The sequence below is a fragment of the Episyrphus balteatus genome, chromosome 1 (assembly GCF_945859705.1).
Source record: "Episyrphus balteatus chromosome 1, idEpiBalt1.1, whole genome shotgun sequence".
Taxonomy (NCBI): Eukaryota; Metazoa; Arthropoda; class Insecta; order Diptera; family Syrphidae; genus Episyrphus; species Episyrphus balteatus.
In genome coordinates this window covers 165713065-165739539 of record NC_079134.1, presented here as the reverse complement: position 1 = coordinate 165739539, position 26475 = coordinate 165713065, and the positions used below count along the sequence as shown (strand labels likewise).

General features: G+C 33.8%; 4 protein-coding genes across 5 annotated transcripts in view; 2 read left to right on the top strand and 2 right to left on the bottom strand.

Moving 5' to 3' along the window:
• LOC129921111 (pre-mRNA splicing regulator USH1G) overlaps positions 1 to 26475 on the bottom strand; it is a 522815-nt gene that overhangs the window by 186102 nt on the left and 310238 nt on the right. The window lies entirely within an intron of this gene.
• On the top strand, positions 1435 to 3079 carry LOC129921110 (uncharacterized). The gene is made up of 2 exons (XM_056002791.1): positions 1435 to 2843; positions 2906 to 3079. Exons 1-2 carry the CDS (start codon positions 1478 to 1480, stop codon positions 2983 to 2985), a joined length of 1446 nt encoding a protein of 481 aa, XP_055858766.1. The 5' UTR covers positions 1435 to 1477; the 3' UTR covers positions 2986 to 3079.
• Positions 5161 to 7748, top strand: LOC129921124 (uncharacterized). The gene is made up of 5 exons (XM_056002811.1): positions 5161 to 5275; positions 5353 to 5578; positions 5686 to 5771; positions 7219 to 7375; positions 7445 to 7748. Exons 2-5 carry the CDS (start codon positions 5380 to 5382, stop codon positions 7576 to 7578), a joined length of 576 nt encoding a protein of 191 aa, XP_055858786.1. The 5' UTR covers positions 5161 to 5275; positions 5353 to 5379; the 3' UTR covers positions 7579 to 7748.
• Positions 11107 to 26475, bottom strand: part of LOC129921107 (protein dopey-1 homolog) — a 33681-nt gene continuing 18312 nt past the window's right edge. The window contains exons 3-14 of one of the 2 annotated variants that reach the window (XM_056002785.1): positions 25096 to 25277; positions 24107 to 25034; positions 23735 to 24042; positions 23352 to 23679; positions 22398 to 23226; positions 21511 to 21619; positions 19461 to 21453; positions 16872 to 19404; positions 16618 to 16813; positions 16466 to 16504; positions 11470 to 11773; positions 11107 to 11402 (exon numbers count right to left, since the gene is read on the bottom strand). In XM_056002785.1, the coding sequence (XP_055858760.1) occupies positions 11181 to 11402; positions 11470 to 11773; positions 16466 to 16504; positions 16618 to 16813; positions 16872 to 19404; positions 19461 to 21453; positions 21511 to 21619; positions 22398 to 23226; positions 23352 to 23679; positions 23735 to 24042; positions 24107 to 25034; positions 25096 to 25277 (7971 nt within the window). In that variant the 3' untranslated portion in view covers positions 11107 to 11180. The remainder of the gene's footprint in view (positions 11403 to 11469; positions 11774 to 16465; positions 16505 to 16617; positions 16814 to 16871; positions 19405 to 19460; positions 21454 to 21510; positions 21620 to 22397; positions 23227 to 23351; positions 23680 to 23734; positions 24043 to 24106; positions 25035 to 25095; positions 25278 to 26475) is intronic. The other variant, XM_056002786.1, reaches the window with a different exon arrangement.

Here is a 26475-nt window from a genome sequence, read left to right as displayed (position 1 = left end):
CTCCAAATGTTGATCGAAGAAATTTAGTTTTTGTTTTTTAGTTAGCTGTGGAGGTGCTTTACCTGCATTTCTTTTGCAAGGTTTTTTGATTTCAATAGATTTTTGTTGTTGTGGAGGAGGAAGACGATTTTGTTGAACCACATTGATTTCTTCAACCTCGACTTTGACTTGATTTATTTCGTCAGTTTCAACCACAGTGATTTCTTCCACTTCGATTTTGACTTGATTTATTTCGTCAGTTTCAACAATTTCCACAACGAAATTAGTCAATGCTTTAGATTGTTCCAAGTATGGAATAAAGAGTTCTTCGGGTATTTCGAAATCAATTTTGGGATTGTAAAATTTGCATTTTTTATTTGCCAAGTTTTCAAAAGCCGAATAAATTGCTGTTTTAACATCAGATATTGTAATTTTGTCATATTGACTTTTTGAGGAGAAAACTGCAACAAGTTTTTTTGTGTCTTTAAATCGAAATGGAATAATTATTCCACTTTTTAAAAACATTTTGGTAAGTTGTTAAATCGTTTTTGTTTTTATCAAAATAACAACAAACACAAAGTAAACAAAATATTTTCCCGTTATTTTGTTTTTTGACAATGAGTTATGAGTGAAGTTGGAAACATTTTGGTTTATTTTGCCGCTTGCAATAGTTTTCGCCGCATCGATAACTCGTTGGAACTGTTTGGTAACTTTTTTATGGGACAAACAGTTTTGGCTAAAGCCTGGACCCTGTTCTGTAACTTTATCACTGGCGATAAATGTGTTTCAACCTCTCTAAAATCCATTTTCTGACATATAAGCCTGGTACGCTGCTCGCGCATACAAGTTATCGATAATTTGTATGGGATCCACTTTAGCTCAGATAAAATTTTTCGAGCTGTGTACCAGGCTATACTAGGCGAAAAAAGTTCAATATTTTCCATTAAATTTCTTTTTGTTTCAAGTACGCAGCCTAGCTGAATTTTAGCTCCCATGAAATGATCGATATGCTCTGATAAATTTTAGCTCAGCTATTTTGTTTTTGATAATTTGTATGGGAACTCTGCGTACCAGGCTTTAAGGCTTGTACGCAGATCACGCTAATTTTTAGCTCCCTTACAAATTATCGAAAAAATTTAGCTGAGCTAAAATTATTCCCCTACAAATTATTGATAACTTGTATGGGAATTTTAGCTGCGCTTAAATTTAGCTCAGATAAAATTTTTCGATAATTTGCATGGAAGCTAAAATTTAGCGCGAGCTGCGTACCAGGCTTTAACCAACACTGTTTGTTCCACAAAAAAGTAACCAAACAAATCCAACGAGTTATCGATGCGGCGAAAACTGTTGCACTTATTCAAGCGGCAAAATAAACCAAAATATTTCCAACTTCACTCATAACTCATTGTCAAAAAACAAAATAACGGGAAAATATTTTGTTTATTTTGTGTTTGTTGTTACTTTGATCAAATCAAAAACGATTTAACAACTTACCAAAATGTTTTTAAAAAGTGGAATAATTATTCCATTTCGATTTAAAGACACAAAAAAACTTGTTGCTGTTCCCTCCTCAAAAAGTGAATATGACAAAATTACAATTTCTGATGTTAAAACAGCCATTTATTCGGCTTTTGAAAACTTGGGAAATAAAAAATGCAAATTTTACAATCCCAAAATTGATTTCGAAATACCCGAAGAACTCTTTATTCCATATTTGGAACAATCTCAAAAATTGACTAATTTTGTTGTGGAAATTGTTGAAACTGACGAAATAAATCAAGTCAAAGTGGAAGTTGAAGAAATCAATGTGGTTCAACAAAATCCTCCTCCTCCACAACCACACAAATCTATTGAAATCAAAAAACCTTGCAAAAGAAATGCAGGTAAAGCACCTCCAAAGCTAACTAAAAAACAAAAACTAGATTTCTTCGATCAACATTTGGAGAATATTCTCAAATCTTCAGACGAAGGTCGAGCAATTGTGAGCAACTATGAAGTTGCCAATCAATTAAGCGAGGAAAATAGACTTGCTCTCATTAATTTGATTATTAATTTTGAGTTCGAAAGCCTCCTTGAATCGAATGCACCGATTGCCATTGACAGGACAAGACTCGAGGACTTGTCTTCTGCAATCGTTCGTAAGTTTCCTTCTGAGATTTCCTCCACTTACTTTGTAGGTTATTCGAATCATGTGAAATACCTTGCTGGCGGGAAATTGTATGAATACTTTCAGAATAAGAAAGTACAATATATGCAAATGGAAAGTAGTGACCGATACTATAACAAACCAGAAGGCACTATCGAAGCCGATTTCCCTGAATTGAATGATTTGATAGAAATCCGGGATGATTGGGGAACTCATTGCGAACTCTGGAGAAATACCTATGAGCTTCGTATGACGTATATTCGTAACATTCTCGACCCCTTGGCTTACTTTGAAAAACTCATCTCAATATTTGGCGACAACAGTATTGATATAATAGATGGAGATTTTGAAATACTTCATCCAGGGAAGAACTATAATCTATTTGATAACTGGGATCGATTGCATAGTAGAATTTTTACCGAAGCCCTTTATATGGATTGGAAGGATGTGCCACTTATTTTAGATTTGTATGGAAAATTGCCAACATTATCAGAATTAATGATCTTGAGCTATTTCGTGCAGAATTACGGACGCGACGTAAAACCCTTTCAGAAAGATGATCCAGAAAATCTTGTTATTCATTTTGATAGTATAGATGAATTAGACCCCGAAGATTTCTTAAAAGATTACTGTGAAATCCATGACTTACAGACACCCAAAGTATTTGCAGTAGGAACAACTCCAGATGACTTCAATTGTTATGTTCTTGTTGGATCTAGTTTGTTTGACCAAGGACCTGCGTTGATTAATGCAGTTGATTTTTGTTTTAAATGCTTTCAGGTATTGCAAATGAGTTATCCCACCAAGCAACGTCTTGTTTGGCAAGTGATACAAAATGTTATTTATGGCATATATACTGACAATGACTGTGAATCTGAGATTTTTTTGAAGATTTTTAAGAATTAAGAATTTTTTTTAAGAAATTGTATATTTAAGAAATATATTTAAAGAACTATTGTATATTAATTTGTTATTTGTATTACTTTCGTTTGTAAATTAGTTTTCTGATTTAATAAAAGTGAGTTTTGTATTTTTTCTTTTGATTCAAAGCAACATTATATTTGTTTTTAACTAAAAACTAAGGATTTTCAAAAGGTTTTTGGACTCAGACACCCGAACCACTAAAGAGCATAAAGCTAATTTAAAGAATAAAGAAAAAAAAAATACTAAATTTATGGCGAATACAAAGTTTTTAGTTGCAAAGCATCAATGCAAATTATTTTATATGGAAATATAAAAGTGAGATGTTATTGATGAGAGAAGGACTATGGGCAAAATTTTCACAAGGAGCAACGGAAGCAGAAGATGCTTGGAATGCAAGAGATTATCGGTCTCATCACGAATTCCATTCGTATCGGAAATTTCCTACCATTCCCGAAAAAACAATCGGATCGTAGAGACGATTTATATGTAATTTAATATTACACCAACGGATTTCTTAATTGTTTTTTTCGGGAATCGTAGCAAGTTCCGATACGAATGGAATTCGTGATAAGGCCAAATATGGCAAGAGTGACAATTTGCTTATAATTGGATGATGACCAATTTCATCATGTCCAAAGACGTAATGCAGCAAAGGAAATTTGGACATTTTTACAAACTTATGACAAAAGATGCACGCTTAGCAATAAAGCAGAGCATTTCTATCATTGTAAAGGACATCATAAACGAGTTAGTACAGCAGAAACAGATAAGGTGACGATTTTTTGTTTAGTTATTTCTGATGCTGATAGTAGAAGATGCGGAAAACAACATCTGAAATCAAATTGAAATCTAAAAATAAGTATGCAATTTGATTTATTTTGTTAAGATGCATTTTTAGAAAAAAAAAATCAATATCGTTACGAGTCATTTTTAAATAAACTAATTTTTTATAAATATTTAATTGAAAAATTATATTAAAATAAAATTGTTATGCAATTTTGTAGAAATTACTTATCAACACTTAAATCCAAAATTTCAAAAAAAACTGATTTAAAAAAAAATTAATCCGAAAATAATTTTTTTTCAAAAATTTATTTCTGATTTATGTATGTATATTAAAATTATATAAATACTAGGTTAAAAACAATTTCGTTGAAATTCAATCAGTTGTTTGGCAGAAAATCAGATTTGAGAAAAGAGAAAACGGTTCTGCCGTTCTTAACGGTTCTGGTACCGTTAATAATGATATTCAAAAAATGTTTTTTTTTTTTCATTAAGAGATAGACTTTTTTAAAACTAATATTTGAATTTTTTTAACAAAATCGTTGGAGCCGTTTTCGATAAAATTCAAATGTTCCAAAATTTATAGAATGACAGGTACCGGTTTTTGTCGAAATAAATTAATTTAAAAAAAAACGTCTAGAAAGTCTCCAAAAAATTCTATATACCAAGGTTTATGTTAATCGGTCCATGCATTTAGGCTGTAGAGGTTCTTATACAGACAGACTAATATACAGACAGAAGATGAACTTCCGGGATCTACTTTTCTTGCATTTTCTATCATCGTAATGTCATATCTGATTATTTTAAGTTTTTTTTTTTGTACAAATGTAGGTATAACTTGTTATATAATTATATGTATGTACATACAAAGTAGGTAACTATTTGCAAGTAAAAATGACCTAAAATTCTCTACAAAAAACAGTTACCAATTGTGTCGCCTAAGGTTATATAATCCTCTTCAGATCTCCATTGTACTCTTTAATGGACACAAATCTTAAAACCAGAGATGCCCAGAAGGAGATGGGAAACTTCTGACGTCATACTGGTTTGCCTAAAAACTTGGATTGACGCTTTTAGCTAAGTGTGCTGGAAAATATTAAAGCCAGAACTATAATTGGAGGAAGCAGTCTTTGACTTTTTGATAAGTTTTCGGCTCGACTTTCCTTTAAGGGAGCACGAATTTTAATACGCGAATGCTTTTATTTCAAAGAAAAACGTACGAGAGTTTCCGATCTCCTGGGTATCTCTGCTTCGAACGTTAAAACGTTTCGTCACTTTTAATTTCAAATCAAACAGAACTCTCAATTATCTGATTTTTTGTTTTCTTCTCTCTTTTGCCTTTTATTTTCATAAAAAAAAATCTTCCTCTTTGTTAATTTTTCATCTTCTCTTCTTCAGTCTTTTCTCTGTGTTCAACAAGTTTGGTTCGTTCTCTGTCACTTGGTAAATGAAAAATTTTCTTTGTCTCTCAAAAAAAAATTTTAAATTTATTTTACGCAATTTAATTTTTATCTTCCTAGAAACCGTATTTCACAAAAATAAATAATATGTTTACTGTCGAACGTTTATGTTGTTTGCGATTGAACACGGCCGGTGTTGTCGTCGGCTGGGTCTGTGGTATTTTGTCCTTGTTCTATATCGTCCTCTACGCATTGCTTATATCCAATTTAGATGAAATTATTAAATATATAGTCGAACAGGGTGGTTCGCCTGCCGAAAAACTTGACCCCAGCACCGTTAGAAGTGGTAAGTCATCATTGTCGTCGTAGGTTTTTGCAATCTCTTTTTCTTTTTCCTAAGACGCATTTTTTTATATTTGTTTTATTAAACATAAAATTAATATCAAATTACAGTTGTAATTGCAATTGTTGCAATTGCTTTGACTATTTGTGTGGTGAACCTAATATCATCGGTTCTCTTGGTAGCCGGTACCATCCAGGTACGTTTTACACACAAATAATAACTGTGTATCAAATCTTTATATGCATTTGTTTGTGTTGTTTTTGTTTAAACAACTCTAATGCACATTGGGGTGGTCGTTATTTTCAAAAAAGTTGGGATTTGTTTGCTCCAAAGGGCTTACATTATTGAAAATAAATTTTAAAAAATATTCCCCAAGTTTCAAATTTCTAACTTAATTTTAACCCGTGCCGCCAAGCAGTTGAAGTTACTTATGGGAATAACATGGGGTTTTGAATCTTGTCCGATCAATTTTAAATTTTCGCCAAACTATTTTTTCCAAAAATTTGAAACTTAACAGACTTAGGTCCATTTTCTTCACTCGGAGTTGAACAAAACTTGAGAATTTTTATATTAAAAATTTTGTTCAACTCCGAGTGAAGAAAATGGACCTTAAACCTTATAGTTGTAGCTATCGGGTTGGGGTCGAAACGAAATTCTGTATGTGGCAAAATTCGGATTCCAAAATTCTGTTTTCCAAAATTCTGTATTTTAAAATTCTGTAAATTCAAAATTCTGGATTTCAAAATTCTGTATTGCTTAATTCTGTAAATGATAAAAGAATAAATTTTTTTGATAATGAAAAAAAGTGCGCCTTTTTTCAGTATCAAAACAATTTTTCTTTTATCATTTATAGAATTTTGGAGTACAGATTTTTGGTATTTTCTTTGTAGAAAATGTTGAAGTAAAGTACCTCCCTAATTAATTTGCATGTGACTTACAGCTATTGGATTGTATTTTTTTGTAAGGTCTGAAACGAAACTTAAATATTTATGTATGTAGAACATAATCACTTATTCCCAAATTTTTACTCTGCGAAAACTGTCCTACATGAGGTTTTATGTAGAACATAAATCCTTAACTTGCGTTTTGCCAAACGGCTCTTATACACTGTTATACTTAATTTGTTAATTGAATACAAATTGTTTAAAAGGAAAGACAAAAAGGTATAGGCGTGGAATATACAGAATTTTGGATTTACAGAATAATAGAAAGCAGAATAATGGAATACAGAATTATGTTCATACAGATTTTTTTATTGAAATACAGAATTTTGGTCATACAGAATTTAGGAATACAGAATAACGACCCGTTCCCGTAGCTATGTATCATCTGGATTTTTTTCAGATGTTTAACTGTTATAATTTCGGAGGTTCAGCTTGGGAAAGAAAACCATTTTTTTTGTACTTTTTTTAAAAAGTCGATTTTTACACGTTATGTCAAAAATTAAAAATTAAACATTTTAATTCACAAACTTGGGTACATTTTTTTTTTTGTTTATTTCCAACCATATGAGCCTTTGAGAGCATACAAAATCCAACTTTTTTTTAAATAAAGACCACCCTTATGCACATACGATCTACATACAAAATCAGGGGGATTCACCTCTCGGATATACTTGATCAATCAATCTTTTCCGCCCACAGGAACGTCATATGATGCTCGTTCCATGGCTGATTAATAATGGATTTGCTCTCTCTTTGAGTGTTCTGAACTTGATCTATTTTATTGTAAGCTGCATCCATGTGGGAAAGAGTTTCGGAATGATCTTTGGAATGACATTGGGTCTATTGATTCCTATTGGTAAGAACTCGTAAGATTATATAGCTCTAACGATCACATCTCTCAATCGGTTATTAATTATTTTTATAGCTATACAATATTACATTTGGACCGCAATTTATTCACTATTCCGAGTTATTCGCTCATCCAGGGAGCGACAACAATTGATTCCACCAACAACTGGAGCAGCTGGAACAGCTTATCCATCCTACACAAGGATCTAAAGGACTAAATTTCTTTGTTTTTTTTTTTCTGTTTGACTAATAAATAGCATTTTGCTCCTCTCTCCCCTCTTATATAAATATAATATCTAGCTTAGTTGTATAGTATAACCCTTATAAATACATACGTTGTACTTATCATTGTACAAATAAAAAAAATTTCTTTTCGATAAGCTTGTAAGCTGTTTTTCTTTTCTCTTTTTGTTGTTGTTTGTATTCTTCTGGAACTGATTTTCCATTTTGAAAGACAACGACACTATTTGTTCGTTTGTTTTTTCTGTTTTTGCATTGAATAAACAGATGATTCATGGCATTGATCCAATGAATCTGTTTCGATTTCACAATTACCATGGGGGTTCACCGCAATCACATTTAGTGATTTTAAAATTCAATTTTTATTCTCTTTACGCATTTATTCTTGTTTATTTCCTTAAAAATTTACAAAAAAGAAAGATGATTTCAGTAATTTTCAAAAAATAATATAATACACAAGTGGAATTAAATTTTATGGGAATGCGAGATAGCGAAGAGGGGTTATCAACCATTACTTGACTGACCTCTAAAAATGTTTGCTTTTGAAACATATAATAATATATATTTGTTTTTAGTCGCTAGGCTATATAGACACTGTCGATATCGTCAGAAGTTCTTTAATTTGCACGTAACATTTATTTCATTAAAATCATAACAACTGATAATTTAAGAAGACAATTACTCATTTACTTTTTGGATGCGGGTTTATTTAAGATTCAATTCTAAACAAAAATAATTTTGATGGTTTTAGTAACCATAATCCATAAGACCTACTTTCCTAAATCCACATTAACAAATATAACAAACACTTGTTTTATTTATTTACAATGCAATCGCATTTTATTTAAATTTGAGATTTAAATCTATTAATAGTTCAAAGATAAGGAGTGACTAATTTGTTTGGTCTTGCGGAAGAACTTTTTTGGGGCAGTTCTATCTTTCTGTATTCCAAATAAACAAGCTTTAACTCATTTCTCTCCTTCCCCTTAATTCCAAGCGCTTCTATATTTTTGATGGTAACAGAAGAATTAGAATTCCATTCGACAGGAATTTACTGTGTTGATAGAGTAGGATCAATCGGATGGAAATATCAAACATCAAACTTTGTGTGCATTATTTTTTTAAGGCTCTCCAAAATGTTTTTGGATTTTTGCAATCAAAAATATGGAAGGATCAAAAATAACGGTAGATACTTTTCCATATACGAATTGTAAAAAGTTCAATTTTTTATTTTAAAATATTTCTCAAACAGTCAACTAAATTTTGTATACATAAGTTTCTTGCTAGTTTCTAAGTTCATTAGGCGTAATTCCTCATGCGAATTCAGAGGATTATCAGAAGTCTTGGGGATGATTATGGACATGTATAAAAGAGCAGTAACCTAAGTAAGATGCTGGAGTACTAATCTCTTTAAAAACCTGGTAGTGGATTCTCTTCGAAGAATAACTTTTTTTTTCTAATTAACATTTCGATTTTTTTTTTCTCTCTAATGTATTAACTCGACTCCAAAGTCACAAAAATTCAATCACCTCCCGTTTTTGAAATATTACCTTTAGAAATAAAAAAAAAACGGTTTTTGACTACTATTGAAGTTATGCTGCAATGTGAAGAAAATTGTTTAAACACAAATCGTTTTGGTTTCTATGTGAACTATAGAAGTGAATACCGCATATGCGCGAAGAAAAACAATACTTATTCTGCTTAGTTTCGGAAGTAGGGCTTCCAAGTGTGCAAGATTTAAATATCTATCTATGTTCAATAGCGATGACTATATCATTGCTAAAGCGGGAGAAATTTGTGCTATCTTCTGTAATCGAAAAATACTTTGTTTTTGATTCCCTCGACAGATATTAACAGAGCCAAATAAAGAAAGAAGTCTGGAATTAACTAATTTCATGGACACATGTTTTGTATGGGCCAGTCGCGCCACAGATTTACTCATCTAGTAGAAAAAACATTAGGATAATGGAGACAACAAAAGTGGTCTTTGTCAATATATCCTGAATTTCTTCGAATTTAGTATATGTACATATGTAGATGATTTTTTTCGAATTCGGAATGTTTGCTTTTTTTTTGCTCAAACCAAATACCAACTAAAACAATTAAAAAAAAAAATAAATTTTTGGGATAACCTAATTTGGCTTTGTTTTAAATCAATTGGATTTATTTTAGCTTAAATATTTGATATTGGCATTCGAAGGTCATAGAGGGCTTGTACACACACCATTTGTCGTTGAAACTAGTTTTACCTTGTGACGTCCGAATATCCTGCAACGATCGGTGTAACGATTGTATCGTCTTGCGTTTGGTTTGAATGGGAATATAAAACTCAAAATAAGTTCAAGTGACCTCAACTCCAAAATGTATAAAGCGTTTCGCCCAGGTACGACAGTGGGCTCATCAGTTAGATCTGTCGTACCCTTACTAAGACGCCTTATTTTGGTCGTAAGGGTACGACAGATCTAACTGATGAGCCCACTGTCGTACCTGGGCGAAACGCTTTATACATTTTGGAGTTGAGGTCACTTGAACTTATTTTGAATTATATTCAATCACTCCACTTAAAATAAAAATAATTTTAATAATTTTTTATTATTTTTGTTATTTTTTTCTTCGGGAATATAAAACGGCATAAACACATAAAAGTGATCTTTCTAACACATTTAAGTTATCAGGTCTCTACGGCGTATGCGTAACATTTTTTTTTCAATTAAAAAAAATTAAGGTGATAAAAATAATCACTGAGGAAATTCATACAACTGTATTTTTTTTATATTTAACTTTTTATTTAATTTTATAATTTATATATAATATACATACTGAGAAATTATCATTATTTTTATTTATATCTTTTATTTGTTTATTTGTTATTTTTTTTAACAAACCGCTTTTCTTATATATGGAGGGGAAGGAAATAAATTTCTATTCAATAATATTAATTAAAATATTTTATTTTTTCTTAAATCATTTTGTGTCTGTCTTCTTAGTTTTTTGCAGTATATGCAGTTTTTTTTTTTGTTTTTTTTTTTTTTTTTTTTGTAGCTATGTATGTATATAAATTTTTACCAAAATTTATTGCACACTAGCTCTTATTGTATAGAGTTAGTTTAGCCAGCTATTATTTATTTTGTTTTGATTTACATAATGAACAATTAATAAAAATACTAACGAATATCCTTGACAAAGTATTTACAAAAAAAAAATAATAAAGTTGAAAACTTACAAACACACACAAAATGTGTTGCGGCGAATTGACAAGAGACGAAATAAAAAAAAAAACAAATTGATTTTTTTTTAATTTCAACGGGTCAGTATAGCTTCTATTAATAGCGCCAGAAAAGCAGCAGCAAACTCAAGGGAAGCAGCAGAATACACCGATCTGATATCACAATATTTAAATAGAGAACAAAAAAATAAAAAAAAAAAAACTATCCTTAAACAATTACAGTTGGTTGGGATTTTTTAAATCTTCTTTTGGATTAAACATAGAACGGGAAGTTTGAATTTGTAGATTTATTGGCAATAACATCAGCATTTAGATTATGGGTTGTGTAGCTAGTGGCTGATGGCTTTCACCTTGGCGTCGTACTTGTGGGCATTTTCTCAAGGAAATCTTTTGCTAGTACTTCTTCAATTTCAGCTAAGCAGCTGGATACCTCTTTGCCGGTGTCGGCAAAGTTCCTTGGTGTGGGACATGTAACACTTAGAGTGGAGAAAAATCCATACAAATCTTGTAAAGAAACTATTTGCTGGCAAGTCAGTATAAGATGTGTTCCACGTTTACAATCTGCTTTCTAAAAATAGAAACAAAAACAAAAATTAAAGACTTTTATCAGTTAATAAGATAAATTTAAAACTTACTGGAGAATGAACTGAATATTTCTGATCCATTAGGCGGGCAATGCGACGTATGTGCGGCACATACTGCGAACTATTTGGAAGCATATCATCGAAATCACCATTTGAGATTGAGCTCTCGGATGCATTGAATTCGGTGCCGACAAACGCCCACCGATACATCTGGAAATGAGGTAAATTGGTCGCTGGCAGAACACATCCGAGTTCAAGTAGTTTTGCAGTTTCCAATTGAACAGCTCGCCAATGATAAAGATGATTTTGCGATGCTATTCCGTTGCTTGAATTTGCTGTCCATGACATCTGTTGGCTGTGAATGGATAATAATTAAGTTAAAAAAGATAAAAATAAAGATTTTGAAGAAAAAAAAAACCATGTATTTGTGTGAAGTTAGACCACCATTATTAAATAGTCCTGAATGTATTTTTGTTATGGTTTTATACAAAATTAATTTTCATATCGCAGAAAAATATTTATTTAAACGACGCATAATTCAATTTAATTTATTTTTTGTGAATTTGTGATTCACGTCATGAACGCAATCGAAATAAAATAACAAAAATTTAAATTATAAAAAAATATACAATGCATAGAATAAACATTATCTCGTATGTAGAGTTCTTATCAATAGGAACCAACAAAACATTAAAAAAATTTATTTCAAAATTCTCAAGCTAATGATTGAACCTTATTTTAATAACTTAACCTTATTAATTAATTGATATCAATTGTCAAATATAATTATTCCAGAATCAGAATTTCTGACTCATATTTTACTGATAGGTATTATTTACACCCATTTTGTTGTGGTTTGTTCATTTGAAATAGAATATTATGAATAATTTTAAGTATTTTGTCAATATTAAAGTGAAAGTGTATTCATCATTTAATATAACGTAAACAACCAACAAAATTAAAACCACAATTTAATTTTTAATGTAATGGTGTGCGTTCATGTGAAGCAATGGCTGAGTTCATTAACGTATCAAAAATTTGCTTCAAAAATATTTCTGGTGCAAACTTGATGCTTTGAAGGTAGTGTTTTCTTTCAATACAAAAAGTTATGATGCATTTGTGAACACAGCCAATATTCATGCGTGTTTCAAAAGAACTGCATTTTTAGTTGTTCCCAAAAATGCGAATAGGATTAGAAGTATAAGTCGCTGATGACTGTAATGTTATCATATCACAGTTAGATAAAAGAATGGTCCATTGTGATAAAACATGAATCTGTAGAATCGTCTTTCATGTCAAACGGTAAACCATTTAGAGCTTTTAATGAACCAGAATTGTCTGCCTATAAAAAATAGAAAAGAAATAGCAATAGAAACCGTCAGAGAATACGCTTAGCTGACGAGCGTACCTGCCGAAAAGCCAGTGTCTTTTTATGAATGCCAAATCGTATCGAAAAAAAAAAATCAATTTGAAATTTGAACTGACCTAATTTGCAAAATAATCTAATTTGGGCTGTAGTGAAAACAGGCTATAACTCTGTGCAAAAAAAAAAAAAACATTAGCGTTGATGTTTCCTCTTGACCAAGAATTCTTTTAAACTGTTGTCTTTGTTTTGTTAAATTGATTTTTTCTGAAAATATGGTAAAATGTGACTTGTACGACCACAACTTATTGAATTTAAACAGTCAGTGGGGCGTATGTGTAACATTTTTTTTCTCTATTTGTTTTTCCTATTTTTATACATTTTGAATCACTTACCAAAAAAACAAGAAATCAGTTAAGGCTATTTTATTTAAAATTAGCTATTTTTCACATGAAAGGTACCCTTCATTTCCAACTTGCCAACCTTTTTTGAGTATTGCCAAAATTTTTAATTTTAATTCTTCCCAGTGGAAATCACATTAAGTGGCAGAAATGTAGTGGTATTTGACAAAGTTTGATGGAGTGGAAGGCTGACAAAGTACGAAGACGTGGATGTGGAATTTGGAAGAATTGGAGAAGGATTCAATTATATTCGGTTCCAAATATTTTAGTTTCTCCCTCATTTTGTTTCCATAAGAAACAGTGTTTTTTTACTTTAAAACAAAAATAGTCACTGGGGCATATTCGCAACCATTTGTCTGTTTGTTTAGTTCCCTAAATAGAATATTCAGCCCTATCGTGAGTTTCACGTGAACAAAATTCCTACCAGAAAAATAGAATTTCACTTTCCCCTTTTTTGAGTTCCGGGCAAAAAGTTTTTCACGTTCGGAAAACCCCACGCATTTTGAACTTTTTTGTAGGTAATATGTAAGGTAGTCGATAGCTTTTTTCTCACTCAATTTTTGTGGCGAACAGGAAACATATTTGCATGAAAATACAAATTGCCTTCAAGTCAAAATTAAAGATGATATGCTATCTTATATATATAATTCTCCTGTGCGTTTGTTTGTGAGCCTACTCCTTCTAAACGACTGGACAGATTTTTCTGAAATTTGGTGGGTGTGATAAGGTCCATCAGAGACAGGTTTTGTTTCATAATTGGACCCGGTAGGTGGCGCTGTTGTCGAGTTGTAGGAAAATTGCATATTCTGAACGAACGACTGGACAGATTTTTGTGAAATTTTGTGTATGTGATAAAGTCCATCCGAGACAGGATTGTTTTATAATTGGACCCGGTAGGTGGTGCTGTTGTCGAGTTTTAGAATAATTTCATATTTTGAACGAACGAATGGACAGATTTTTGTGAAATTTTGTTTGTGTGATGAGGTACGTCCGAGACAAGTTTTTTTTTATAATTGGACCCGGTAGGTGGTGCTGTTGTCGAGTTTTAGAATAATTTCATATTTTGAACGAACGACCGAACAGATTTTTGTGAAATTTTGTTTATGTGATAAGGTCCGTCCGAGACAGTTTTTTTTTTATAATTGGACCCGGTAGGTGGCGCTGTTGTCGAATTTTAGGAAAATTGCATATTTTGAACGAAAGACTGGGCAGATTTTTATGAAATGTTGTGTATGTGATAAAGTCTATCCGAGACGGGTTTTGTTTCAAAATTGGACCCGGTAGGTGGCGCTGTTGTCGAGTTTTAGGATAATTTCATATTTTGAACGAACGACTGAACAGATTTTTGTGAAATTTTGTTTATGTGATAAGGTCCGTCCGAGACAGGTTTTTTTATAATTGGACCCGGTAGGTGGCGCTGTTGTCGAGTTAGGAAAATTTCATATTTTGACCAGACTGGGGGCCAATTTGGTTCTGTGAAAACGTGAATCGAAAAAAAAACTTTTTCATTTTAGCTTTCAAACACTCTTTTCACTTTTTCGATTCATTTGAAACGAAAAACGATTCTCATCCTATGATATCACAAATAATTTAGTGAAAAAAATATATATTTATATGAATATTTTTGATGTTTGTTTTCATTTTCATTTTTTCACAGAACGAGAATAAAATGAGTGAACAAGTGAAAAGCTTTTCGTTTCACTTATTCACAGAACCAGAATTGGCCCCCTGGAGAGATTTTTCTGAAATTTGGTGGATGTGATAAGGTCCATCCGAGACAGGTTTTGTTTCATAATTGGACCCGGTAGGTGGCGCTGATGTCGAGTTATAGAAAAATTTCATATTTTGAACGAACGACTGAACAGATTTTTTGTGAAATTTTGTTTATGTGATAAGGTCCGTCCGAGACAGTTTTTTTTTTATAATTGGACCCGGTAGGTGGCGCTGTTGTCGAGTTTTAGAAAAATTGCATATTTTGACCAGACTGGAGAGATTTTTGTGAAATTTTGTGTGTGTGGTATGGACCCAGTAGGTGTCGCTGTTGTCAAGTTATAGTTAAATTCCATATTTGAAGTCCGAATGACAGTAGATATAGATTTTTATGAAATTTTGTGTGTGTGTGTGTGTGTGTGATAAGGTTCGTTCGAGACAGGTTTTGTTTTATAGTTGGACCTGGTATGTTGTCAAGTTATAAGCAAATTCAATATTTGGGGTTCAAAATCGCTCATATTCAAGGGTAATAAAAACAAACATGAATTAACTCTTTAAAATGTTAGTCCCGCAAAGAAAATTGTTTACCATCAGTATATCTCAATTAAATTTATGACTGCATCTTAAAATTTGTTTAAGTTGTTTCAACTACCATTAATACAATTTCCGCATAAAAATCAAATGATTTATTTTTTTTAAAGAAATATTTCGACGTATGTATGAATAGAATTAAGACGAAATCTTTTCATTTTTAATCGTTTTTTTTTAAGATTTTATCCTATTGCTATTGTTTCGGTTACTGGCTCCAACATTACTCACACGGTAACGGTTTAGAAACGAACAAATACAAACTTCAATGAAACCAAAATATGTAAGAGAGAGAATACTATTTTTAAAGTGGATTAAAAATGAGCGTTGAAAGTGGATGCTACATTCCGCAAATAAAAATTTTGGAAGTTAAAACGAAAGTCAACAAAACAAAAACAATGGTTGTTTGTATAGTCGGTTTACGGACGATAATTTTACGTGATAAGGTCATAAGAAAACAGGTTGTTTAAACAAAAAAAAAGTAAAAAGATCGTTCTTGGTGTTGGAATTCCAGGCCTCTGGTGCAAAACACAAATCATTAACAGTTTCACAAAAGAAAGGGAGAATGAGTCATATTTTTCTATAATGGCAGGCGGGATTCATCGATTTAGGCACTTTTTGCAAAAAAAAAAGAAGTGAAACCAGAGCCAGTTTTTGTATATTTGTGAATTATATAACCTTTATTGGTTGAATAAATTCCGATAAAAATTTGTAATAGCTGTCAAACAAATGATTTGCTTTGTTTAATATTTTAAACAGTTTTACATATGTATGTACCTATGTGTAATGGGAAAAGGTTAACACATTACAAAATCAAAAATTGGAAATAAAACTTGGAAAAGGGGGAACGAAGTCCGCCGGGTCAGCTAGTTGTCTTATATTTTTGCCAAGTTGATATTTAAATAAGACGTTTTAACCATAAAATAACCTTTGATAGCATAACTTCACACAAATCAATAAATCAATGATTAAAAAAAACACAAACCTGTTACTGTTGTTGGAATTGTTGTTATTAGCATTATTTCTACAATTAGCATACAAAGGAAAGGAAGGGAGGAAACAAATACATACATGAAGCATTTTCTTTTTTTTTTTTGACAAAAACTAAATAAATAATCAAACATTCAAAAATCTTACCTCAAATCATCTGTAGTCGATTTAAGTTCCTGTTCAATGGCAAGAAATACTTGAACCATTTCAGCAATTATTGTTGGCCACAGTGATGTCACATGATCCGGTGACATTCTTAATAATAAAACACGGAAACATAGGAACACTGCTGATTGTACAGCTGGAATCACAGGCAGAAGTCGCAAACTATTTGCCAATTGTTCTAAAAATAAAAAAATGCATGAAAAAATGATTAAAAAAAGATAGAAAATTTAGCAAACCTTGAATCTCTGGCATATATTTATGATACTGATCAAGTTCACTGCAAAATATTACAAACGCCAAACGCTTCAAAAACATCGCTCTCTGCTCGTATTCCTGTTCCCGTGAAGCAAATATATACAAACTACCACCTTGAGCTGGTGACACACGACTCATCAACTCCCGGAAAGTAGTACTATCATAGGTCATTAGACTATCCATTATTTGTTTCCAAAATGGCAAACACGAAATATCCATTTGAAAGAAAGAATTATCCAAGAGCAAATCTAACATGTCCTTGCGCCAAGCTTTCCGTGTATATTGATATCCACTTAGGCTGGCAAGCAGGCTAGATGAGGCATAAAAAGAGGGTATGTTGCGCGCTGTGTGATTCTTCAGGTACGGCATTATTGTGTACATCAAGTTGGTTACTATCGTAACTACTTTGTCTTTCTCCTGAGAGCCGTAGGCAACGTCTAACAAATTGGCCAGCGTTGCAGCTAGAACGGAATGCGCTTGAATACAATACTGTTGTGTTCCTGTGAGATCTTTAAGAGTTCCATCAGGAGTGACAGGAGATGTATCTTCTTTAACTGCCAGATTCCGACGCAACCATGTTGTTGGTTCAAGACATGCACCAGCCACTGTTGTTAGAGCTTCTATTAGACGTGAAGTAATATCATGAACATCACGGATGTCTTTCTTATCTTGAAACGGCATTTGTGGACAACGCTGTACAAACTCACTTAACAACATGAGTAATGTAAACTGTGCTGGAGGACTAAGATTCAGTCCATCGCGCAGTAGAACTAGAAGTGAACTCCAAGAATCACCTAATTGTGGTGCTGGAGCTGACTTCATGTAGAAATAGAATAATTCTAATGCAGAAACTTCAATAGTTAAACCTGCCGGAGGACGATGAATTGGAGGTGGTGACTTCACCACTTGATGGAGGGTCTGTACAAATGAATCCATCGGCATTACTCGAATACTGGAAACCAATTTAACCAGACTAAGCTGCTCGGGGCAAGCTTGTGGAGTGGAATTCCGAAGGAATTGCTCAACAATGGAAAGTTTTGCTTCATTTCTTTCCGCAGCCATACGCTTCCTATGTGCTTCACCACGTTCTTGCCAAGTGACTGCAACTGCAGCCAAGAAATTCGCTCCATGATGCAACGATACTGGGCTAAGGAACTCCATCAGCTGTTGCTTAACTTGCCTCACTTGGCCTAGTTCACTATCCCAAATGGCCGCAACACTTGTCACAATCCGCGAAAGATGGCTAAGAACTGCATTCCTTGCTGCCATATGCTGAGCAGTTCGACTCTGGGCATCAGTAGAGTTTTGTGAAGATAAAAATGAATGTACAATATTGTTTAACAGCTGTCCGGTGTTGGAACTTTGAACAGCGGCGCTAGTTTGGGGATAAGCTTGATTGAAAAGATGCGACAAAGTCGTTTGCTGTGTGTTATCCAACAAGCAATAATGACAAAGAATCGTTATTGCTTCTAATTGCGAAACAACATAGTCAGGTGGGAAATTGCATTGTTGTTTGAGGGAAAACTTGGCAATTTTATCCAAATTATTACACAACTGATGAACAACACTGATCACAATGTTTGTCAATGAGCCAAAGGTAAAACAGTTCAACGATGAGGTTACTAAATCTGTCCAGTTTCTATGAACATGTCGCAAGTGGTCTGCCTGCAGAGCACTTAAAACAGCTGAAAGGAACATATGCTGCTGACTGATAAGACAGTTCGGCAAATACTTAACATTGGTAACTGGACCCTCAGCCGATAGACGAGTTGGCGAATTCGAACTGGTCGTATCACTACCTTTGCCAACGTCCACAGAACCAGTCTCATTTTGAAGCAGCGTCACTTCGTACTCGAGTTTTATCACAGCCATCAGCAAACGTAGCAATTGAATTTGGAATGATTCAGCATGAAGATGCTCATCGCCAGCATTGTTAAAATTTAAAATCTCTTCGGAGAGAGTGTGATCACGGATTTGATTAAACGAAATCACCGAGGAATTTATGCAATGTAATATGATCTTTTGTAGTTTACAGCGAGCCATCAAATCAGCAATGTAGCAAGCAAGTCCTTTACCCATTCCTTTGACAATGTCAATGAGTTCACTGCAAATCAGTGTGAGCAGTTCTACACTCTGCAACTGAACTTTGTAGTTGCCTATTATGTCCTCTTTTCTTGGAATATCATTGCCTTCGGTAGACTCTTTGTGGAAGAAACCCCGCGCATAGTACAAACATATTGTGACTAGAACTTCCAAATGCATACAACCGCGATAGCTTTGACTGAACTCAGTGTTTGTTATACTGCCAGCAAATCCTTTACCTAAAATCGTCTTGCGATGTCGAATGAGGAGCTGTTTCATTGAACCACTCGAAAAGGATGTGGTAATTGAAAGGCACAAGAATGTTCGCGTATCGCATGCGATGATGTTGCGAAGTGTTTGAAACGCATACAAAGTTTGTTTGGTGTCGTAAACTCCAAAATATAACAGCATATATGTGTGGAAGGGATGAATCTAAAAATACAAAATTTCAATAAATAAATTAAATTAATTATAAAAAAACGTGTTACCTTATCAAAATTTCTTTTGAAATCTTTCGAATTCTTCTTTTTGTGTCCGTGCTTTTTGCCCGCTTCTAGTGCAACATTCTGTCTCAGTATCTCAAGGTTCTGTTTGCTCTTTTCAAGCGTCTCCTTGGCTAGATCCCATTCGATTTTGTGTCCTGAACCTCCTGTTTCCAAACTCAAACTTCTTCTTTTATCTTCGACATTTATGGTGGCACTTGATGCTGTCGATTGTTTTTCACTCCGCGACGAGGGGTCCTCTTCAACAAACACATCCTCATCACTACCACCTTCTGAATCGGTGACAGTGCCTTTCTCTTCATTTGAACTACGACCACCCAATAGACTGTTATTACTATCAGTCGATGTCTTTGAAATACAACTCATTCGCTTCTTATCTTTACCCGAACCCACACTCACAGATTTCTTTATTGATTTCTGGTCCCTCATTGCATCTACTCGTTTCAATTTCTTTCGTGGTGAAGAAAGTGACTTAGGCTGATCACAACTTTTACTTACTGCATCCATTAAATCACCAACAAAGGTCTCTACAATATCTTGCGACGAGCCAAAATATTCATCAGCAACATGGACAGAATCTCCACCCTCGACTGCATGTCCATCAACAACAACCGATTGCATAGCGTTCTCGAGTTTCTCCATAACTTCACTGCCAGCTCGTGTTAGTTTGTATGTTTTACGATTTTTTGTACGATCGTGTTCGGTAAGTTTTTCACTTACTCTTTCACAATCGCCCACAAAACGTTTAATATTACCCAATGACCCAGTTCCAATTCCTCCAAGTGACAAATCTTTTTCAACACTCTCTCGGTTCTCCGATTCGGTTTCAAATGTACTACATTCTGAATCATCTGTTGAAGAAGAATCAAACATTCCAGGTCCTTCATCGTCCTCGTCTTCAACATCAACTATTTTATCCTCCTTGTCACTATTTCCACCGCTGCTTTTTCGTGATGATTCCATTTTATTTGGTGCGCTGCTGCTCAAAGAAGGTATCTCTTCGGAACCCACAGAATCAAGTTCGTTTTCTAGGGGATTTATTGTAAGCCCGATATTTGTGTCACTTTCTGTTATACTGTTTGTGGTCTTGTCGCTGACAAATATGGATGTCTTATTCTTGCTGCCCAGGGTAACACCGAAAATTTTCTTCTGGAATGAACGAATGGGACTGCGTTTTTTGGTCAACGATGAATCAATATGATACTTGACATTTCCATCTTCGGAGCTTATAGCAAATACTCCACGATCAGTGACACTGTCGCATTTGTCTTCGGATTCCTTGGCATCGGCAGCCATTACTTCCTCGCCGTCTTTTTTCATTAAATGAAAATGAACAATACCAATTCGACGGGTATTCGACGATAGAAGTATTTTGTGGAGAGGTTTCAAAAGACGCGAAAGATCACCACGTAATAAGGATTCTTGTAGCCATTTGGTTACAAAAGTTCTAATTGGCATATAATAGGGAAGACCCAGTGTATCCAGCACACGTAAGAGAGTCTTCTCAAATCCCTTCGATGGTTGTTTATCACGACCCAAATGCCAAAGTAGTTCAAATTTTTTGAAACTTTGCGATTCACTCTCTTTGAGATGATCGGTATGTTCAATTGGTTGAACTGGCGATACACACATCATTTTAATTTCAGATGCTCTATCATTTTTATAGTTTGATAAAGCCTTCATATCACCAGTGCGAAGTTTCAAAAGCTGAGCATCGTAATGACTTGACATTCTATTGCCTATTACTGTCTCAACAATGCCACTTTCGAGGCAATTGTGTAATTGGTAGAGAAGAGATGTTATTTGCATTGGATCAATGGCTGGTTCACCCAAATAATTCCACAGTACTGACGTAATGAGTTGGAAAATTCTCGTTTTATTTTCAATATAGCTTACATGACCGAACTTTAACAGAGGTAGCATAACAACAAATGTCACACCGGGGCTGGTTGTGTGTTCGATTTGGGATTTTAGAAGACTGCAAAGAAAGATAGAATTTAGCGGTTTATTTAAGGAATACAATTTAAATAGTGACCTTATTAAATCAAAGAGTGTGGTTATTGCTGCTAACTGCAATTCCTTGTCACTCTGGGTGTATGCTGCTACCAGTGTTAGAACTTTCAGCCAGCTGGGAAGCTCAGTTTCTGAAAAGAGAAGAAAAATGTAAAGGAATTTATTAACAGAATGTTGGAGAAGTTGACCAGAAATTGGTTCTATCGAGCGAGTACATAGACAGAAGAAAAGGACCAGGAGAAGTAGAAGAAAAATTTGGCAGAAAAGGAAAAGTATTCTATGGCTTGTTACATCCAAAACTTGAAAGGTGAAAGTTGAGATTTAAAAGTGAATTATAGATTTGGTGTATACTGAAATTTCATCAATTTCTTTACCAGCTTCCAGGTTTCTCAAATTGCGAAAAGTTCAAATATCTTGGATCTATGATAAATTGTGAAGTACCGCCCTGTAAAAATATAGTAGATGAAGTGGTGGAAAAACTTTAACTCTGCTATCTTCTGTGATCGACAAATGCAACCTTAACTGAAAAAATGTACCTGGTAGCAGGGTTAGTAAAGTTTAAATGAGTAAGATACAAGATGATCCAAAGTAGCCTACTCGTGAAAATTACCGTCTTGGCCATAAAACAGCAAGATTGATATTTTCTTGTATAATAAACGTGCTCTGAGAACCCAATTCAAAAGGGATAAGTATACAAACACAATCGATAGGGAAAAGAACCCTTTAGAATTCCATGGACAAATGAATGCAACGAAGATTGCAATTAGTTGTTTAAATACCAATAAATAATCAAATAAACCCCAAAATTGTACCCTTAAGGCCAATGCTCCAAAAAGCGTGAAAGGTGAAAAGATTCACTCACAAACATTTGCAGGTCCAGAAAAAAATAGAAAAAAAAACTCAACTTACCCGTTTTATCTAGAACAAGATTTTTATTACAATTGGGAAATGTTGACATCTCAACTAGCAAATTGGCAGCTAATCTAATTGCATTCCTAAGCGATTCGGAGAGTCGAAATTCCATCAATTTGTTAATATTTCTTTCAGTTTTCTCATCAAACATTTGCAACTTATCCAATTGTTCTCCACTCGAAAGGCAATCTTTAAATTCAGCATCACTCACATCACTAGCTGAATCTAAAGTGCTTATCAATGAGCGACTTAACAATTGATGTAACTGTTTCGAACGACACATCATATTCACTTGAAGTGTCTCGAAATACCGATCAATCTCTAGCATACGCTCAACACACACATCCTCGTAGACTTCTTCGTTTTTGAAAATATTCTCAACATTTGGTGGTGCATTGGATTCTGGATCTATTTCAACTTTAACAGTGACCGTGCATGCCGTCCGTTGCACATTAATTTGAAGGACTTTTCTTGCTAAATAAACTTCAAAGAAAACCTCATATTGTCGAATACATTTCTCCAATATGGAAAACTCATCTGAAGTACATTCTTGATTGTCCTGACACATAAATTGTGTCTCTTTTGTTGGTTTTTGTTGTTCTATCTTTTCTGTACTTTCAACTCTGTCCTTGTTTTCAAGAGCTGACAAAAGAACCGAATCTGAGCTATCACGATCAGAAACTGGTAAATCTTGTGGTCGATTTTTCTTGATTTTGAGTCGTAATTGTGGAGAAATCTTTTTATTTTTTAGCTTCTTTATGCTAAGTGGAGTATCCTGATCGGACGAGGATTGTGGTGTCATTAATTGTCCTGTATCTGGACAAATCTGCAAATTTAATAATCAAATAATAATAATCATTGAATGAAATGTAAATGAGAAGAAAAGAAAACCGAACAACAATTAACACAAAAAAATACAACATTGACATCATCTAGCTCTCTACTAAATACCTCTTTGTCCAGTTCGGATAGTTTCGAAAAGGATTTTGCTTTTTTAGTCTTTTTTGGGCTCGTATTGTGCCTTCGATCGATATTTTGATTTGAATTCGAACGACGTATTGGCTCATCAGTACTACTCAGACTGTCCTTGTTTGGGTCTACATCGAAAGCAGCTGCCGATTGATTAAGCTTTGAATCGGATTTACTTTTTTCTAGCGTGCTACCAGGCAATGCAGTGCTACTACCACTTACGGCATGTGCGCTTTGAACGCTTTCTCCTCCCATTGATTGGTCATCTTGTCCAGTTATTAGTAATTTTGTATGAAGTTTTACAGGGCTTCTACAAAAGAAAAATTATAATTCTATAATTACGATAAAAATATGATTAAATTTACGTTATCATAGGTTGAACTCTAGAAACGATCTTCATGCATAGCTTGAGTGAGGCAATGATATCCTCGTTGCTCAGATATTCCGAGTGTATTGTAAGCATTTGGGTGATCGCTAAGAACACCTTGGGCAAGTAAATACGCGTTGTCTCGTTGTACATCTCTAATGAAATAGTCTCGAGTAGGAATTCGGTCAGGTAGCAGATTTCCACTAAAGATGGTTCACCTGATCCCACTTGACACTGGAACTTTTCACCTTTGGATGCCGTGAATGATTGTCGAAGGTTTCTCGTTAAGTGTGACGATTCGTTCCGCTTAACGAAATAAATACAAAATATTTTTCAGTAAAATTACGATTCAATTAAATTATGGGCTTACCTTTTTACATGACTTCTCGTAAATGATTGTCATAAAACTCCAAATATAGGCCGGATCAAATGTGGCAAAGAGTAGATTAGCTGATTTAACAACTTCAACATTCCCACTGGAAAGTGACATTGTTCGAATAATATCACAGAGTACATAATCGAGTACGGCACTGCCGATTTCCGCCTTATCCAGCAGCGATACCATAATTCTGTAGGGTTTTAGATCAACAGGTGTACTTTCTAAGCTAAACTTTAGTGTGCATATTATTGATTGAATTAGAATATGTTTGGAATGTTTATCAAAGTTAGATTCTGTACTCTCGTCGTTGTCTTCGAGAGTTTGTTCTTGTTTTGCCGCCGATTTGGCGACTTCTGTTCCCAAAAGCCACGAGTAGAGACGACGATTGAGAGACATATCTCTCCGGAGAATAGTGTTCAAGCCATTGGTAACTAATTTAACTAGATCAGCTTCGCTAAGATAATGCGTATGCATTGGGAAACCAAGTAGAAGGAATTCCAGTGTATTCCTTTGAACTAGAATAAGAGAATCATTAAGGCAAGCACACAAGCCAGACATCATGACATCCCGATTGTGTCCCATTATAAACACTTGTTGCTGCATTCCCAGTCTTTTGTTGAAATGGTCCAAGAGGTAGGAAATGGCTGGCAATCGAATTGAAGCATTCGTTGCTACACATTCCCACATTACTGTGTAGAAATATTTGGGATTAACTGCAACACACACTTGTGTTAGCAGTGAATTGGTTCTTTCATAATGATCTAGGCCATTCTCGTAGCCAGGTAGGACACCACTTAGAAATCCACTCAGTGCTGGTCTGAGTTTGTCTCCCAAAGGCACAAAATATTTTTCATAAACACCCAATAGGGCCGGACGCACGTTCATGGCAGCATATCCGAGTAATGGAAATAGACCCGCGCTAAAAAAAATCCAAATATTAGATAGAGAAATATGAGTTAAATAACAAATAAAAGAATTACCTGTAGATAAAGAGTTCGGTGGCCAAGCGCTCAGGTCCGGTTTTGCTGAATATCACATCGTACGTCTCTAATGCTTTGAGATGTACACCTGATGGTAAGGCAGGATGCATACATTGAGCCAAACGCTTGGAAATCTTTATCCGCCTTGGGATAATTTGATACTGTGTGTTGCTAGATATAGCCTGCGAATTAGACAAAACAAAATGGATTTTTAAAACAGAAATTGTTTAGGGTCGAACGAAAGGTAACTTCCATAAAGTAAAATGTAGAAAAATGAATAATAAAAAATATCAGAATAGCTACGCCGAGTTATTTGCTGTGACCATACATAGTAGGTGTACATTTTACCAAGAGAAACAGCTTATTAAATCCATGAAACACTTCAAAACTAGTATGAAAGCCCTTAAGAAATAGGTTGAGAGGAAGTGAAGACTGTGATAGTTACTATGGAAGAGCTAACTCAATGGAAAGAATCAGATGTTTGGTGCAGAGGCATGGAATTATGCAAAGGAACGCTTTGAAAGAAAAATTTTCTGAAATCTTTCGTCTGATTTCAGCGCTGGTATTAATAGCGTATCAATAAGTATTTAGTTGTAGTGAACTTCATATTTCGATTAAATGTTAAATATTTTGTGAGCTTTACATCATGACTTAAAGAACACAAAACATCTAACATTTAATTGATAGCGCATCTTAAATATACGACATTTTTTACCGGAGTGGTAAAAATAGTGGACTGTCCTATTTTAGGGATTACCTAAGGCACAGAAAGTAAATACTAAGCAACTTCTGATTGAGATTATAAACATGTAACGTTTTGAAAAACAGGTAGAAAAGATCTAAAATAGAATGATCATTTTGGTCTAAAACAACTTTAAATGTAAAATTGCTGGAAGATTGATGAACAAAATACAGTCGGAAAAGGGCCTTGTTACCAAGTTATTGCGCAAGGACAGTTTTATTTTTGTATGCCAATTTGTAGATTCAAAGATTGAATTTATGAAGAAAAATAATAGAGATCATTGACACTAAATGTGGTCGATTTTTCTTTTTATTAAAAATAGGATTCTCAAAAAACTCTGGATGATTTTTGCGATTCCATTGTTACGTCAATAAACAAAAAAAAAAAACAGTTATCTTTTAGACTCATAAAGAGTCGTTAAAATATTCCTTATCTACATTTGAAGTTCAAATAAAATCTCTTTATTGCAACGATGTCGTCAGTAGAAGTAATTAAAAAATATATTAAAAATATATTTTCAATAAAAATTAATTGTACGCATCGCAATATTCAAGAACAAATTTGCTCAACCGCTCCTATCTTCCATCATAATCACTTTCAAACTAAAAAAAAAAAATAGATTGAATGTGAACTTAACT